General features: G+C 36.7%; 1 protein-coding gene across 2 annotated transcripts in view; it reads left to right on the top strand.

Annotated features, from left to right (window-relative positions):
• NELL1 (neural EGFL like 1) overlaps positions 1–17,594 on the top strand; it is a 520,182-nt gene that overhangs the window by 189,977 nt on the left and 312,611 nt on the right. For both annotated transcript variants that reach the window (XM_087719035.1, XM_087719031.1), the window contains exons 6-8: positions 6,566–6,638; positions 9,263–9,345; positions 16,503–16,637. In XM_087719035.1, coding sequence (XP_087575161.1) covers positions 6,566–6,638; positions 9,263–9,345; positions 16,503–16,637 — 291 coding nt within the window. The remainder of the gene's footprint in view (positions 1–6,565; positions 6,639–9,262; positions 9,346–16,502; positions 16,638–17,594) is intronic.

Below are 17,594 nucleotides of genomic sequence, written 5' to 3'. Positions count from 1 at the left end.
GGCTGAGACTGGTTTTCTCTGAAAGCTGCTTTTTACAATCATACGCCAATTATAGTTGCACCTAAATGAATGAAAATGATCTATCTGCCCTATAAGTAACTAATTACCATGCATAATTTAATAAGCCACACCGTGTAAATGTATAGTTCAATTATCCAAAAGCAGTGAATAGGATTTTGACATCAGAGGTGGTATTCAGCTGGTTTTCTCTGGTTCAGGCGAACCGGTAGCGGCGGGTGCGGGAGGGTCTGCTCACCTGCCCTGACATAATGCGTGAGCACTGTGCATGCACAGTAGGTGGTGTGCATGTGTAGATCAGCACTCTCACATTTGTGAACTGGTAGGGAAGGTAAGTGAACCCCACCTCTGGATAGCATGTAACCTGTGCTAAACATTATCTTTTTTGAGTTTAGAGGTAATGCTTTAAAAGTAAATCAAAAACCTATACCGTGTATGGGCTCTGGGAAGTCGGGGGGGGGAAGGGAGGTGGGGTGTTAGGGGGGAGGGGGAGGGGGGATATATAGTATGTGTTAGATTTTAAAGTAACGCGACTGCACTTGTATACTGTTGCTCTTTAATTTCACTGTAAAAATAGAACAAGCTGAATATATTAATAGATAGTAGAAATACACCGAAGGGAGGAGTAGAGGGATAGAAGAAAGAGGGGTAGAGAGGGTGGGAGAGAGGATGGGAGGGAGGGTGAGAAGGAAGGGAGGGAGTGTATTGGGAGAGAGGAGTGGTAGAGGGGGAGGGGAAGTAGGGTAGAGGGGAATGTTGGAGGGAAGATGGAAAGTTGGAGGGGGGCGAAAGAAAGGATGTATGGAAGGTCGAGGAGGTACATTGGGTTTCTATTTTGGGGGGTATTGTTGACAAGAGGAATGGCTGTGTTTATTGTTTATTGTTATATGGCCCCGGTTATGCACAGTATATATGTGACTGTACGAAATGAAAATGGAAAATAAAAACACATTTACAATAAGAAGCACCTGGGAAAAAAAAGTAAATCAAATGGGGAACATTTATTTGATTTGAGTGGTCATATTAAAAAAAAAAGCAAACCAAAACCTGTAGAAATTTATATAGTGAGGCTTAAACCAAGAACAAATCTTGCTTTATTCTTAATTGGAGGTGATATGATATGGTGTGATTAAATAAACTGGGTGCTTATTTGAACTAATTTTAATTTAAAATCCTAATTCCATTTCTAATCACAGATGGCCCTAAGTGCAGGTATAGATCTTTGTGTATACAGTTGAATGAAAGCAGTTTTTTTTACAAGCACCACAATGTAGGTTATCCTACACTGGGCTTATCCATCTGGATGTTCTATTTATGGGTAAAACTTTGTCCTTTTGGGTAGAAAAAAAACTCCTTCCTACCTATTTAACTATTGATTTCAACTGTGTGAAGCTTGTATGTGTTTGGTTTCTACGCATTGATTGGCAAAAGACATTTTTTTGTTTTAAAAAAATGTTATTAATGTTCTGTGAGACTTGTGCAGTAATCTGGTTACTTTCATTAAGTTTTTCAATTAATATTTGATTTTGAAATAACAAGTAGGAAGTAATACCCACAGATCGACTTTTGCTTTTAGAGCAAGTGAACATATAAATGTTACATGATGCTGCATTTGCAAAGCTTGAAGCACTAAGGCCTATATTTTATTTATAGTACAAGCTTTGTATTCTGGGTAAGATACAGCGCACTCCATCTGCAGCACTCTAGTTGTAACTAATCTTCGTCAAGCCAGCCTATTTCATTGTCAAAGGCAAGCTTTAATGAAACAATTAATTCTTTTTTCACCTCTGTAGAATTTTCAGAATGAATACCTCATTTAAATTCTAGTCTGAGGCTGTATTTAAAAAATGAAAGCAGTAGTACAATCTGCCATAAAGATTGCTTTATTTCTTCTCATATCATACGGAAGACAGCAAGATAATCAAGAGAAGATAAAATAAAGACACTTTCTGGGAGGTGAAGGCATGATTGTAGGATCAGTGACAAATTTAGCTTCAGTTGTGAATAGATCTGAAATTATTTTCCAGGGTTTTTTTTTGCTCTCAATTTATTTTTTCTTTCTCTTCCGCACAAAAATATTGCTCAGTTATATAAGTGATGTGATGAACCCCTTGGGGTAAATATGGTTATTTCTAGAAAGGCCACTTATCAACTTTACCAGTCTGGGATTAAATGAAAATATTCAAAATGGGCATGTTTACATTTTTTGTGTTATAATTTTTTATTTGTTTTATTATATAAAATAAAAATAAAAATAAAACTAGAAAAGGAAGTAAAGGAAAAGGAGGGGGGGAAGGGAATATGATACAAGAAAAAAAAGGAAAAAAAGGCTTTGATTTCTAAATCTTCTTAGCACAGTACAAAATAAAAACATTGCAACCTCAACTTTTTGCTTTTACACATTAATATATAACTAGCCATTTCTATAACAACAAATCTTTCTTATATATAAAAAAAACAAAGTCCAAGTTTCATTTTTTATCACAAACACAAAATCCAGAAGTGATATCCAAATGGGAATATCCTTTCCTCCTTGAATAAAATAATCAATTTAACTATTCCTGCTTTATCTCCCTTGCTATAGAAATCGTATGTTTACATTTTTGTCCCCAATGGAACAGTACCTGTTGAAAGGCAAGAAGAAGGAAAAAACCTCATTATTAATAGAAGGATAGTGATGAGAAAGGGAGAGACATGTTGCTAGTCTTCCATATAGTAGAAAGACAATATAGAAAATCTTCAGGTATAATAGGTTGCTAGGTATTTTTGAAGCCTTGCTGTGCTGCCTCATTGTGGTGGAATAATACATTAAGTGTATTGGGAGTGTACACCAATAATGCGTACTACCAATAGGGTCAACTCATCATGTCAAGGCCATCTCAGCTGCTAAAACGAACAGGAAATTATATTGCATGCAGTGATATCAGCGAAGGCACAATTTCATACTTGCAAAAGAAGATAACTTCTGTATTTTTCAACAAAGTCACATTGATCAACAAGATACAGCAATTGTTGATATAGTGCTAGATGATGTGCTTCAGATCAGGGGGCACTCAACACTGAGGAAGAATTGTAGATCTTTAGAAACCTAATGGTGTTTGTGATGCAAATAAAAGCCTTCCATATGTCTAGTTGCTAATGTTACAGTGTAAGAAAAGAAAGCCCCAAACTGTAAAGACAGAATTACCATAGGAATATGGACAGAAGTAGCTTGGACACTGAAAAATTCAATGCAATGAAAGATGAAATGAATCAACTAAAGATTGAAATTTTGGATACTATCCAATTGAAATGGATTGGCATTGGACACTTTCCATAAGAAGATTATGCTGATCACTACTCAGGGCATGAAAAACAAAGAAGGGAATTGTATTGCTTTCATAGGACGACTATGAAATTATTGGAGTACTGTACTTGGATGCGGTGTAATCAATGATTGAATAATATCATCAAAATTTCTGGACATCACTTTACTATTCTTATTCAAGTTGATGCTATAACCACTGAGGCGAAGAAAAGGAATTTGAATAGTTTTATGTCTGGTTTCAATTTGAAACCAACATAATATGCAAGTATGTGCTGTTGAGGATGGAGACTGGAAAGCCAAGGATGGAAACAGTAAGGATCAAAATGTAACTATACTACGTGGCTAATGAAGCAGAATAATGACTTACCAGTATCTTTCAATCCAATTTTGTTTTTATGCTAACATAGTCTTCAAACAACCAAACCACTGTCGAGATACATGGATGGAACACACAGAAATAAAATAAAATTGATACAAGGAAGAATTTGGTTATATAGTAATAGCAAAGATGTAACCATGACCTATGTGTAACAAATCACAAACTTCTCATATTTATGATTCAAGTGAAGTTAAAATGGAAGAATAAAACCAAACAATTTTAAATATATTGAATACAATATATATCTGGTGACTTCCAGTTGATGTTCCGGCAATATCGAACATGTGGAGCAGGTCTCTATGCTCCTGTGCTGACTTCCCTCCATTGGTGGGCTTCAAAAGGATCCAAAGCTGCTCTGTAGGGATGGTGAAGCAAAGAAGGACACCCTATGAGGTGGCGGAGATTCACAGCTCTCCTGTCTGAACCAGGGTTCTTTTTCCCTCTCAGCCATGGTGAGGAGAAGAGGCAGCATACAGATGACTGCCATAAAACTGGGACAACTAAGACTGGTGCTGGAGCAAAGTAGGTGAACAGTGACTAGAACTGCAGGAGAGGATTCCTTTTCGCTTAAAACCTAACACCAGGGAATAATTTAGAACTATTTGGGCAAAATTATTTGTTAAAGTGGCATTTAAGTATTTGGAGAAAAACACACCAAACCAGAAAAAAAAGACGTAAAGAGAGGAAAAATAATAACTTTTTAAATATACAGAAAATTGGACTCTTAAATCGGGAAGACATGGTAATGGAAAGGCATTTTAAAATGCTGGAATCATTTACTTAAAAAAATATTCTGCTTTTATAATGATAACTATAAAAGGATAATTAACTAGTGGCACTGAAATTTAAGTTGAGAATGCCACCTGCTGATGAAAGGAAAGTATACAAGTCTGGGAAAATGAAGGACTGTGAAAATATTTACTGGATTATATCTAACTACCCCATGATTACTGGAGACTTAAATACAAAAACAAGGACTTTATTTAATTAAAGGGACCCCTAAATGTTATGCTTGAAGAATGAATCTGTAAAGGAGACAAAAATAGGCTTTTGATAACTTCTGGAACTATTTAAATGGAACTGATTGTTTATGTATGGGATATAAAAAACTGTGATTAGTATACTCCTTGAAGGGTAACTTTAGGATTGAATAAATGGTTCTTGGACTACTGGACAAAACTTGGACTTAAAAAAAACAAAATAAAATGCTTTATAAGGAAGAAATGAGTGGAACTTTGAAGGAGATGGCATCGCTTTTTCAAAATACAAAGAACATCATGGAGAAAGGATTTAAGGAGATTATGGAAAATATGGAAAATACTATTCGAGGAATGATGAGTAAAGACCAAGACAACCAGGAAAGAGAGGAGCCAACAGAAGAAAGGGAGGAAGAGCCTGAACCGAAGAACTGGGGAACAAAAGAAGAAGACGAGGAGATAACAATGAAAATAACAGTGATTGTTGAATTAAACCAGGGGGAAAATATTTTAAGAGAGTTGAAAAGAGAATTTAAGATGCAGGAATAAATTTTTGAAAGGGAGCTAGGAACGTGGGCAAAATTTTGGAAACTAGGCAGTGGAAGAGGGCAGAAATGGGAGAAATACCTAGACTGAATAGCCAAGAAATAGGTGCAGGAAGAGATAAAGATCTAAGAGAGGAATACAGGAGGAAGTCAAGAAAAGCATAACAATTAAACTACTAAAGCGGGCAAAAGGTGATTGATAGATGATTTTTCTTTCTTGTTGATGTTCTAATTTGCTTTTCTTTCTCCCTCTCTTTCTTTTCTTTTAGGTAGGTGACATGACTAAAAGTTAGATAGGATAGAAATAAAATGTCTTTTAATAAAATGGTGACATGATTAAAAGTTAGAATAAGAGATAGAAATAAGAGAAAGGGGGAATATTAGTGTATACACTTCTACATGATAAAATAAAAGCAACAGCAAGAGAAAACATGGCATAATTAAATAATGATAGACGATATTTAATGTAAATGTGTATTACTATTAGAAATATATAAGTTGGTTGAATGTAATAACTATGATTAATTCTACTAATTCTATTTGTATTACAATGTATAACAGCCAGGTCCTATACATTGTTCACACATTGATACATACATATAAAATAAAATAAAAAACTTGAAAGAAAAAAAATAATACAATATATATCCATACTTTTTGAGAATTGCTTTGAAACTCTGGACCTCATGGATAAGGAAACAGAAGAACTGTGAAATTAAATCAAATTATTAAGCATAAAAGTGAAAAGAGATTGTCAAAGATCAAAAAACGGAAGAAAGCAAACTACAGTATGTGGTGATATAGTGGAACTATATGCTGTCATTTGTTCTGACTGCATTTTTGTTTTCTGAATCTTCTGTTCTGTATCGTATGGGTGTGATAGTTTTGATACTTGTTCAATTTTTGTTATATGACAATGAGGTACTGCATTGTCTAGTACTTGAAAAAATGATGCAAAAGATAATGATGATTTGGGTTAAGTAGGATTGAGCGGTTTCTAAGAGGCTTCCATAGACAAAGCTTTCTTTCTCACTTCCATTCTAATGGTGTGAGAGTTTCCTGAGTTTCTATTCTGTAAAGTTTAGTATCTTGCTTGTGTGATATATTTTCATCTGGCCTCTAAGATCATTAGTTTACTTTACTTACAAAGATGCCTGAATAAGGTTAAATGATTTTTTTTGTTTTAGAAAAAGAAAATATATCTCATTATTTTAAATTAATATGAATCTAAAGTATTATTCTGTCGATTTCTTGAGCCTAATAGTAGATGAGTAGTGAATGATTTTGTGCACTTTAATTGTGTTGCTATATATTATCAGCTTTCTCTTCTGTTATAAAGGGTATCATTCAAGATGCGAAAGTCATCTTTATGCCTAATGGATATATAACTCAGTGTCCTAATCTGAATCGCAGTAAGTAGCAGTTTATATTTGGCATATTAAGTTACATTTATATTGCTTAAAGTACTGTGTTTTGCAAACCTTGTTCCTTGTTGTTAAAGCATGTGATAATTGCGAGAGGTGCATGAGGAATTATGCATTTTTTTTAGTTCAAGTCAAGAAAGTACATGTGATGAAGGTTGCATATATTATATTGTGGTTCCCCAAAAATAAGATAGGGTCTTATTTTCTTTTGACCCCTGAAATAAGCACTTGGGCTTATTTTTGGGGAGGTCTTATTATTTTTGAGGTGCAGGAGGTGGCGAGTGTGGTCACCTCATGGCTGCTGCTGTGTTGGAATATTTTCAGGGAGGCCTTATTTTCAGGGGAAGACTTATTTTAGCGCATGTGCTCAAAAGCCTGATTGGGCTTATTATCCGGGGAGCTCTTATTTTTGGGGAAACAGGGTATGAAGTGATATAGTTCTTTAGGGCCCAGAGCAAAAAATCATCAATTTTGTTCACTGGGAGGATAATTCTTGCTTCAGGAGATAGAGCGTTGTTTTTTCTGGAATATAGATAACAAGGGACTATAGGAGAATATAACTCCTAGACTTAATGCTCCTATATGATAATGTGCATTTTATATTAAAAAAAGGATATTTATTTTCTAAATTAAATTTATCATAAAGCTGAATTAGAGCTTCCTAACAACTGTTTTCCTTATTTTTCCACATATTGCCACACTTTTTAAAATGCATTTAGGCAGGAGAGTCATTCTTAAGAAGCAAAAGAACTGTGCTATTCTAACATGGTGATTGTATTATGTGTTGTTTACTCATAGTTTAATGCTAAAGGTTTCCTCTGTCTGATCATATCCAACTCTAGGGGGCAATGCTCATATCCGTTTTTTAGCTGAAGATGCCAGTGTTCTCTGAGAATGCTTCCATGGTCATGTTGTCAGTGTGACTATATACAAAGGCACATGGAACGCTGGTACCTTCCTACCAAAGTGGTACCTATTTATCCACTTGCATTTGCATGCTTTTTAAGTGATAGATGGAGAGGGGGCAAATGATGGGAATTCACCTGCTGTGTAGCACTCAGGTCTTGAACCCAGGCCATCAGCTAACAAGCTCAGCGTCTAACCACTTAGCCATCACACCCCCATTGTTTACCAACATACAACCAAAGTAATTGGGAATCTTGGAAAGGAATTTAAATAAGTGATGGGTTTCCATGCAGTGAATATGTTCAACTAGAGGCTGGTAGTTATTTATTAGGGAGTGTTTTAATTTGGATTTCTGCACTGAGCACATAATTAGTCTTGCTATTCTAAATGAGGCTTTCCAATTTTGTAACTCTATGTTTCTAAGATAACAAATATTTTGAGTGTTTTTGTATGATATTGCCAAATTTTTATAAAGGAAAACCATTTAATATTAAAACTTCATTTAAAAGTTTTGGAATTTTAAAATCCATCCATTAGTAACCAGTTATTGTTAAGTTTTTATAAAATGTTAATAATAGTTGATTGCCTTGCCATTAATTTTGCCCTAGGGCTGATTTGTGCCTTTGGTTGTTACTCTTTTTAACAAAAAACATCTCCCTCCCTCCCTCCCTCCCTCCCTCCCTCTTTCTCTTCTTTATCTATTATGGAAAAGTATTCTTTGTCTATCCTTCCTAGTTAATATAAAAACATTCCTTCTAAGATTTAATTGCAGAAATGTTTTCAATTAGAACTCTAGTCTATTTCAATGTGGATTTGTTTGTATATCAACAAATCACAATGTTAAAAGCACACATATGGATTATCTCAAGTAATGTAAAAATCTTTTAAGAGGTGTATGCAGTTTTCCCATTTGGCTTCATAATTTTGTCAATCCAAATATTTTTCTGGTCCTAAGGATTAGAATCATTTTAATTGGATTTCTTGTGCTACCTGATTTACGAGCAACAGGACAAAACTAGTAATGGCAAATTAAAATTTGCAATTAAAATTGGTTAACTTTCAATTAAGAGTGCAAATAAAATGAATATAGAAACCGATTGTCTAGATTTTACAATTTAACTATAGACCTCTGCCCACTCAGTTTACCTTATATAAATTGATTGTTATCCAATAATTACATTTATTATTCAATTTTGCAGTAGAAGTACAGCCATATTTTCCCCTTCCATACTCCTTTTGGAATGACTACAGTGGCTTTCGAGAGCTAAACCAACCTGGAGGCTATACTTGTTCTTCATATCTGGTTGGTTAGGCATGGAAATGCCAATTATTGCTTGGAGCAGCATCAAAGGCCTTTTGCTGGTTTATGTCAGATTGCTTCTCATTCATGATGGTGCTGGGTTCTAGGCAAGTAGTAAGCAATAAGCGTGGAAAATACAAATTGTGAACCATGAACATTACCTATTCAAATGAGAAAGACAATAGGCTTACATAGCAACAGCTTGTTTCACCATAATACTAAGAAAAAGGGAAAGCATTTTGATCAGGCTTTCAAAATCATTATTCATCTATAGCTTTTCTAATCTAACCATTACAATGTTCCAATCAATATCTATTTGGCCTCTAAATGTTAAACATGTTGTGTTTTATTTCTTTGTTCAGTCTGGTTTTTAATAATACAATATTTATTCTTTCTTTTTATTGAGCCTGCCCTACCTGCAGTGACTTCTTAAGCCTCGTACAAGGAATTATGGATTTACAAGAGCTTCTGGCTAAAATGACAGCAAAAGTAGGTACCTGGCACTTACTCACATTTTTTAAATCCAAGTTGCCATTTCCTCCATCTGTTAAGACCACTATGTCTGTAGTTTTCCCACTTTTTGTCAATGAACTTAATCCATATTATAAGAAGAACTTGTTAAGTCAGGTGTGAGAGTCTTGAATAAAGGAGAAAAATTGTAATTCAGGGTTGAAATGAGACAGAGGTGTTATTCAGTCGGTTCGGACTAGTTCAGGTGAACTGATAGCTCCGATGATCAACCCACCCCTTATCTATCCTGTCCTTTATTTCATGAGCTTTTTAGCTCATCTCAATCACACAGCTGATTTTCTCCCACCAACTGTTTTACTTACCACTGCTGACTTGGAAGGTAAACAACTGAGTTTCTAAAAGCTCCATTTTCAGCTCTGTGGGTGTGGCATCATCCCACCACTGAAATGAGGGATTCTTGATGCTATCTGAGCTTGGTTGTTTTCCTGAAGATGTTTCATTACCCAAACTAGGTAACATCATTAGTGCTCAAAGCATTGATGATGTCATCTGGTAATGAAACATCTGCAGGACCTGATAATGTCATAAACCTGTCTGCAAATAAGTATTTCCATACTCCGATATGTATGTTCTGTCCATATCATAGCTGTTGTATAAGAGGAGTGGAATGAAGATGGAAGCAAAGAGAAAGAATAAAAATGGGTGGAACTAATAGTTGACTCTGCCATCCGTTGTTCTGTATACTCTATACTCTATGTGTGCTTCATAATGCTTTGAATAGACTGTGGGTCTAGAGAGAACAAGGATTTTGTTTTCTATTGTAATGGATAATGTTAATTGTGTGGAATTGTGCTATATTGTAGACAAACCTGTGTCTCATTTTAGACCAGGGGTGTCAAACCTAAGGCCCAGGGTACCAGATCCAGTGCGCAAGATGCTTAGATCTTGTCCATGAGGCCACCCTGGAAACAGTGAAAGGCCAGCCTGCGGTGCTTCAGCCAGTGAAAACGGAGCTTGCAAAGGCTGTGTGTGGCCCTTCTGAACTTTGTTTTCATTGGCAGGAGGCCATCACAGCCGAAAATGGAACTTGCAAGGGCCACGAGCAGCCCTCGCAAGCTGTTTTGCTGGCAGAGGGTTGCAGGAGGCCTTTGCAGCCAAAAATGGAACTCGGGAGTCTGTTTTTGCTGGCAGAGTACTCGGGTCACCACAGGTGCCACCGACATGAATGATGTCAAGTGGCTATACCCACCTTGGTCATTTCCCCTTGGATTACCAAGGTCAAACACAACCCTGATGTGGCCCTCAGTGAATTGAGTTTGACAACCTTGTTTTAGACCGTAGTTGGTAGGATGAGTCTACCAGAATAATCAACATTTACATATGGTAAAGCAGAGAAATAATTGCTATGGTTATTAAAAATTGTTACAAATCCTGCTGATTTCAATAAAAAGTATATTATATGAGACTAACCCGTTGAACATACACATAGAATATTTCTGAATAAACATGTGTAGGCTTGTAGTGTCGTTTCCAAACTGAAAACAGTGGAATTAAAATTTAAAAGTTCTTGGCCTTTTTGTTTTAAATAAAAGCTTTGAATGAAACATATACCAGCCTGCAGACTCTTCATGAATTCCCTGACATATATCTTGTTTTAGAGTTCATTTTTCTCCCCTTTAGACAGTTTATTGATGCTCCATCTTCATTTATGTATGCCCTATTTTTAAAGCATGCTTTGAACCGGGTTATTTGGAAAAAGAAAAATATTAGATATCGCCTCATGTTACTGCAAGAAAGTAAGACAATTCTGAGGCATTCTATGGATTTAATGTATGCTGAGTCAGTCCTAATTGAGTGATTTGTAATTTTAATTAAGCAAATGACATATTACATTGTTTCTATTTTTATTAATGAATACAGAATCCATGGTTTACTTTTGTTTCAACAGTCCCTATGGAATCTATCAAAGTTGGCAACATGAAAGACAGAATCACAATGCAAGTCTTGATCATTTTTGTGTGTTTCAAAAGGGCAAGACTTCCATTGGATGTTTCATCTTATAGCTGATATTGATGTTTGCCTATATACACTATTAGGTAGTGGTTATGAGTCATCTTTTGTGTTCTCCCACCCACTTTAATTCTGAATAGGGTGGTGCACTAAGAAGAGACAAGAAAATTGTGTGTGTGTGTGTGTGTGTGTATGTATGTATGTATGTGTTCTGTTGTATACATTTCTTAATAGTCTTTTCATAGCCTTTAAATAGAAATTAGACTTAGAAGGCATGCTTGTTCTTTATTTTCTTTCCAAAAGAAAGAACAATTGCTCATCTCATCATACATTTGGTCTTTTATATCATAGTATAGAATCTAATAGGGACATGGTGGCTCAGTGGCTAAGTCACTGGGTTTGTCGATCAGAAAGGTTGGTGGTTCAAATCCATAGCACTGCATAATGGAGTGATCTCCCATTACATGTCTCCCATTACATGTCCCAGATTCTGCCAACCTAGCACCTCGAAAGCATATAAAAATGCAAGTAGAAAATTAGAATTCACCTTTAGTGGGAAGGTAACAGCATTCTGTGTGCCTTTGGTGGTAAGGTATGCCGGCCACATGACCACAGAGATGTCTTTGGACAGCACTGGCTCTTTGGCTTTGAAATGGAGATGAGCACCACTCTCTAGAATCAGGAATGACTTGCACATATGTGCGAATAGAACCTTTACTTTTATAGAATCTAATAAATGTCAATAAATAATGCTAAGTATTCCATCAAAGACACAATGCATTCTGAAATATACCCAGATGGGCTTACCAAACTTTTAGAAGCCATTTAGGGTGTCTAATAATTACATTTTATTTTAAATTAGTCCATATTTTAAAGTAAATATTCTGAAGCAACATTGCTTAATTATGAATAAAGATAGTACAACATTTTAATAAATGTAAATGTTTTGATGGTGATTGCTGAAAAAGTGGTTGGTTTATCAAAGAGTAGTGACTTTTGAAGCATAAAATAAAGTTTTGCATTCAAGGGAGATTTAAAAAGTGATGGATGCCCATTCTAATGGTGAACTTGAATCACAGATTTAAAAAAGATTAACAACAAAGCTAAAAACATACCATCATTTAATAAATGTACATTGCCATCTATCTTCCTGAGTCTAGAATCTGTGCTGATTTTATGGGTCTATATTTTAAAAAGATGTGCCTACACAGAAGACATCCCAGGTTGACTATATGTGCTCAGAAGACAAACAGATCTGGATCTGGTGAATGAATTTTAGGATATGGGAAGCTGGACTGAAAAAGGTGGTGGTGGGGGAATGCCTGGAAGAAGATAATAGGTGACACTCTTATACATACAGCATTCTTATGCAATTTCTATAAAAATATATCCATGAATCTTTTTGAGAGCTGCAGAGAAATGTAAAATTCAAGAAGGTAGCACTTCAGTAAAGGATTCCATATCACTTTTCATATCACTTGATAAGTATTGCAAATCACTATTGTAAATGATGCATTTTCCTCTATAAATTGTATATGATTAAGGAGTGTATGCATTAGATTTGATTCAGAATAGATGCTGCCCTGCTACAAATAAGGCATTTCAATTCAGAAATGAAAACTATAATCAGAATATTATTTTCTGATTTTTATGTTCTATTCTGCTTTATATAATACACAAAAGCTTTAGAAGATAGTTGTATAAATCTTGTACAAGTGACAATTGAGTGAAAATGGGATATATTACCATAGGATGGCCTAAAATAAAAAATTATGTGAGTTTATACAACGTGCAATATAAGCACACTCTTAATAGATTTTTCTCTGGTAGTTTCAGTAAATAATTCCATTACCTATTTGAGAATTGCATCTGATATATAATTTTCATCATAAATAGTACATGCACAATCAATATAGAATTCTAGATTCTTCACAGTGTATCTCAGTGATCAAAAGGGTCCTAGGCAGAAAAGATTGCCATGCAATGTATAATTTCATATCAATTAGCAGATTGGGCCAAATTATTTCTGATTTCTTTTGAACTTGCAGTGAAATTTTTACAGGGTAAAACTGAGATGTAAAACTGAGATGTTTAGCTTGGAGTTTATATTAATATCCAAAATTCTTATTGATGCTTGATATTCTTCTTTTATTTATATATGTATGGGTAGTGGATAGGTATGCGCATGTGCGCGTGCCAGTGGTGGGCCCCGGCATCACCCACATGTACGCATGCAGCACGCACACACATGTGCATGATGCGTGCATGCATCCTACCTGTCAGCGAGGCTTTCGCAAGCCTCCGCAATGCTCAGCTGCTCAGCGGAGCATCACGCAGGCGCTATATGCGCCATGTGCATGCGCGGAAGCACAGAAGCCTTAAAAGACAGGTAAGGTGCTTGGGCAGGCAGGTGGGCTCTCCAGAGCACCGTACCGGAATGGTAGCTGGTGCTTCGGGCTGGCTCCAGTACGTCCGTACTGGGGCATACTGCCTGCAACCCACCACTGGCACGCGCGCGCGCACACATTCAGTGGCAGGCTGCGGGCTGGATATGTTACGCACTGGCCACACCCACTCCAGCTCCATGAAGGGGAAAAAAGTTCAAAAAATGTTACATGATGGCAATGTGACACTGTGAGTTTAACAACCGTACAATAGGGCCAGCCACGACCCCTACCTGACCCCAGGGGGATCTAAAAGGTATAAAACCCACCCACTCTCAACTTCATTTTGGTCAGCTGTCCCAGAACTGCACACTGTTTGTGTGTGTTGGTTCTGTTCACCAATAAACAGAATCTTTCTTTCCAGTCAGCCTCCATTTTATTCCTGGCTTGGAACTGGAACTGGGTTTTTCTTCTCACAATACACACTCACTAATACATGTGTGTGTAATGTTATTTTTAACTTTTAAAAAAATTAATGTCATCACTAACTGTGTAACACCAAATAATCCAGCTGTTAATAATTATAAAGCCTGTTTTGAATGGGTCAGTGTCTACATATATTGATACTGCTAAAACAGATATATGTGCTTTACATTAATGGCAATACACACAGTTCTGCAATTCCTTCAAATAATTTGGAATTGGGAGCACATATAAAGCACATTTTTTGATTATTTTTTACAAAACTCTTTTTCCAGGGTTTTGTGGCTGCATTAAATCTGCTCCTAATTCCCAAAGAAGTATTTTCTCCTACTGCATGTTCAAGCTTTTTTTTTTAGAGAAAATGTGTACAGCTTGTCAGTGAAACTGGCTTCCAGCAATTTGTATTAACAAGCAGCAAAGGAAGCAACATTTTCTTCTCTTCAAGGCAGGCAAGAGAAGCAAGAGAAATTAGGAGCAATTGATTTCACCAGGGCCTGCAATAGCAGGTTTTCTTGAGAGTGCTCAGAATAGGGCTTTGTGTGAGTGATCAGGTGCTAGATATAAGTGTCTACTTCCAGACACCTGTATCTTTGTAATTGCCAGCCCACTGTTCCTAATCCCACTGATATTTGTTTGTGCAATTCTGAAATGATCAGAAATCATACTCCCTTGCTTCTCACCCAATAATTTATTTTGATTATCTGTCAGAAATTTGCCCTATGGGCAGGGACGTGCAGTCAGGGGAGGCAGGGGAGGCAGAGCCTCACCCCTTCATCATGAAAAGAAAAGAAAATGTAAAAGGAAAAAGGCAAGAGCTGAGGTAGGCTGAGCTAGTTGCTGCCAGAGTCACCGTGTGGATGACTCTGCTTAACTGTTTAAAAAAGCCTCTAAAAAACGCCCTCTACAGGAGGCAGGAGAACCCCTCCTCTTGGCAGGCAAGAACAGAGTTGAAATCCTCTCTGAAACAGCTGGAAAAGGTACCTGTGGGTCAGAGGGAGGGGGAGGAATTCAAACTTCATCCTCCTGGTGCAACTTTGTGTGTGTGTGTGTGTGTGTGTATGTATATGTGTGGTGTGTGTGTGTGTGAGAGAGAGAGGGGGGGTAGGGAGCATATTGAGACAGTTCTTTACTTTATGCACTATGTAACACTCTAATACTATGCCTTTGGGTTTTCTGAAATTTTAATTATCCAATCATAAGCAAAAACAATGTAGAATGAATTTCCACTTCTACTTACACCTGCCAGCCAAAATGCTGCTAGTGGTATTGCTAACATGGGCTGAGGAGGAAACCTAAATTTTCTGAATCCTGGTGCAATTTTGTGTGTGTGTGTGTGTGTGTGTGTGTTTGAGAGAGAGGGGAGGGAGGGAGAGAGGGAGCTGAGCATGCCTGGCTGTGGAATTCTGGTGGTTGAATTCCACAAGTCTAAAAAAATTGCTGCCTCATCAGCCATAAAACTCACCGCACATCACTGCCTATGGATATGGCAAACTACTTATATAGTAGGCTATGGACTTATTTGGTATCTAGGGAAACTATTCAAGCAGAATCCTTAGTATTTTCAATTGAAAGAGCTCAAGAATCAGATTTGGATATAAGACTATGCAGAACACTCTGGATTAAAGGGGATGTTAGAAATGAGAGCTGAGTAGGGAAAGATATCAGGGTGGGTTCCAGCAGGAAGTACTGCTGTGCATGTGTGCACATGTATGCACCATGTGTGCGCATGCACAGTGCAATAAAAATTGTTCTGCACATGCACAGAAGCAAAAAACAAGATGGCCGCCCCTATGGGGCTGTCCCAAGAACCGGTTTGGGGGTATGGGAGGCCTGGATTACTGCTAGTTCCAGCGACCCAGGCTGCGAAACCACTACCGGTTTGGCTGAACCGGTGCGAACCAGTAAGAACCCACCACTGAAAGAGATTCAATTTGTCATCAAATGTGAGATGCCTTCTGTGACAAACTATGATTTTTCAAAATATATTTTCATATCCATTGAATATCTGGAAGCTCTTGCTTTTTATGGCTTTCTTAATAAATAAACAAGTAACATTTAAAGAAATTGATTGAATAATTATGTTTTGCTTGTGTTATATAGTGATGATCACCTTATATGAGACATTTATATGTGTTGTTCTGTTCCAGCCTCAATCATAATTAGTGCTTGGTTTGTATTATTTTGATTGTAAATTTACCTCTTAGCTAGTTGCTATTGCCTGCCTCCTTCTCGTAGAATTTCTTACTTCAGCGGTTTGCATGAGTTCCAGAAATTAAATCAAGTAACTTTCTTTTATAGCTAAATTATGCAGAAATGAGACTTAGCCAGTTGGAAAACTGTCACTGTGAGAAGACTTGCCAAGTAAATGGAGTCATCTACCGAGACAAAGACTCATGGGTAGAAGATGATCACTGCAGAAATTGCACATGTAAAGTAAGACACTTCTAACTTATCTATAAGGATAAAACAATTTATTGCAACTTGATATTGGTTCATGGGTAGATCATATAAATTTGGTAGTAACCGTCACAAAAATAAATATGTGTATGGTAGGTTAACGAATCTTATGAAATGCTTGCATTACTTCACTTCACACTATTCAAAGTTATATTTCTATGGGAAATAGGGTGATTGGCTCCACCTGATGGAAGTAGGTGATGAAAAAATTAAACATAAATTTCTATATGCATAGAAGAGGTGGGTTCCTATCAGTTCGCACCAGTTCAGTAGAACCGGTTCGTCAAATCTACCGAACCGGTTAGAAGAGGTTCCACCAGTGGACCCGGAAAGCAGGCCACACCTACAGAAGAGGTTCCAAAAATGTTTGAAACCCACCACTGACACACACACACACACACACACACACACACACACACACACACACACACACACAGACTAACACAGAGATAGAAAGAGAAAGAAAGGAAGAAAGAAATAAAAAAGAAATAAAAAGTGAGAGAGAGATGAAAGAAAAAAAAGGAAAAAGGGACAGAGAGACAAAAGGAAGGAAAGAGAGAGAGAGAGAGAGAGATAGATAGATAGATAGAGAGAGAGAGAGAGAGAGAGAGAGAGAGAGAGAACATATGGCCGGCAAGCCACTCCCACCAGGTCACATGGCCAGCAAACCACTCCCAAAAAGGAAGCCACACCCACAGAGTAGGTTTGAAATTTTTTTGAAACCCACCACTGATGCATAGTAATGAAAGATTGCTGTAAAGGATTAAAAAATACATATAATTTAAACTTACAAGAAGTTATATAGAGCAAAATTAAAATTAAAAAAAAATGTATTGTAGATCCAGACATTCCAACATCTCATCCAATTTAGTGTTGCTATAACCACATTTTATGTCATTCAGTGATGTCAATTTTTTGCTCTGATGTATTAAG

Source organism: Thamnophis sirtalis, unplaced genomic scaffold, assembly GCF_051295495.1.
Source record: "Thamnophis sirtalis isolate CommonGarterSnake01/CBP01778 unplaced genomic scaffold, rThaSir2_p1.2 scaffold_1, whole genome shotgun sequence".
Classification (NCBI taxonomy): domain Eukaryota; kingdom Metazoa; phylum Chordata; class Lepidosauria; order Squamata; family Natricidae; genus Thamnophis; species Thamnophis sirtalis.
This window is presented reverse-complemented; position numbering and strand designations above follow the sequence as displayed.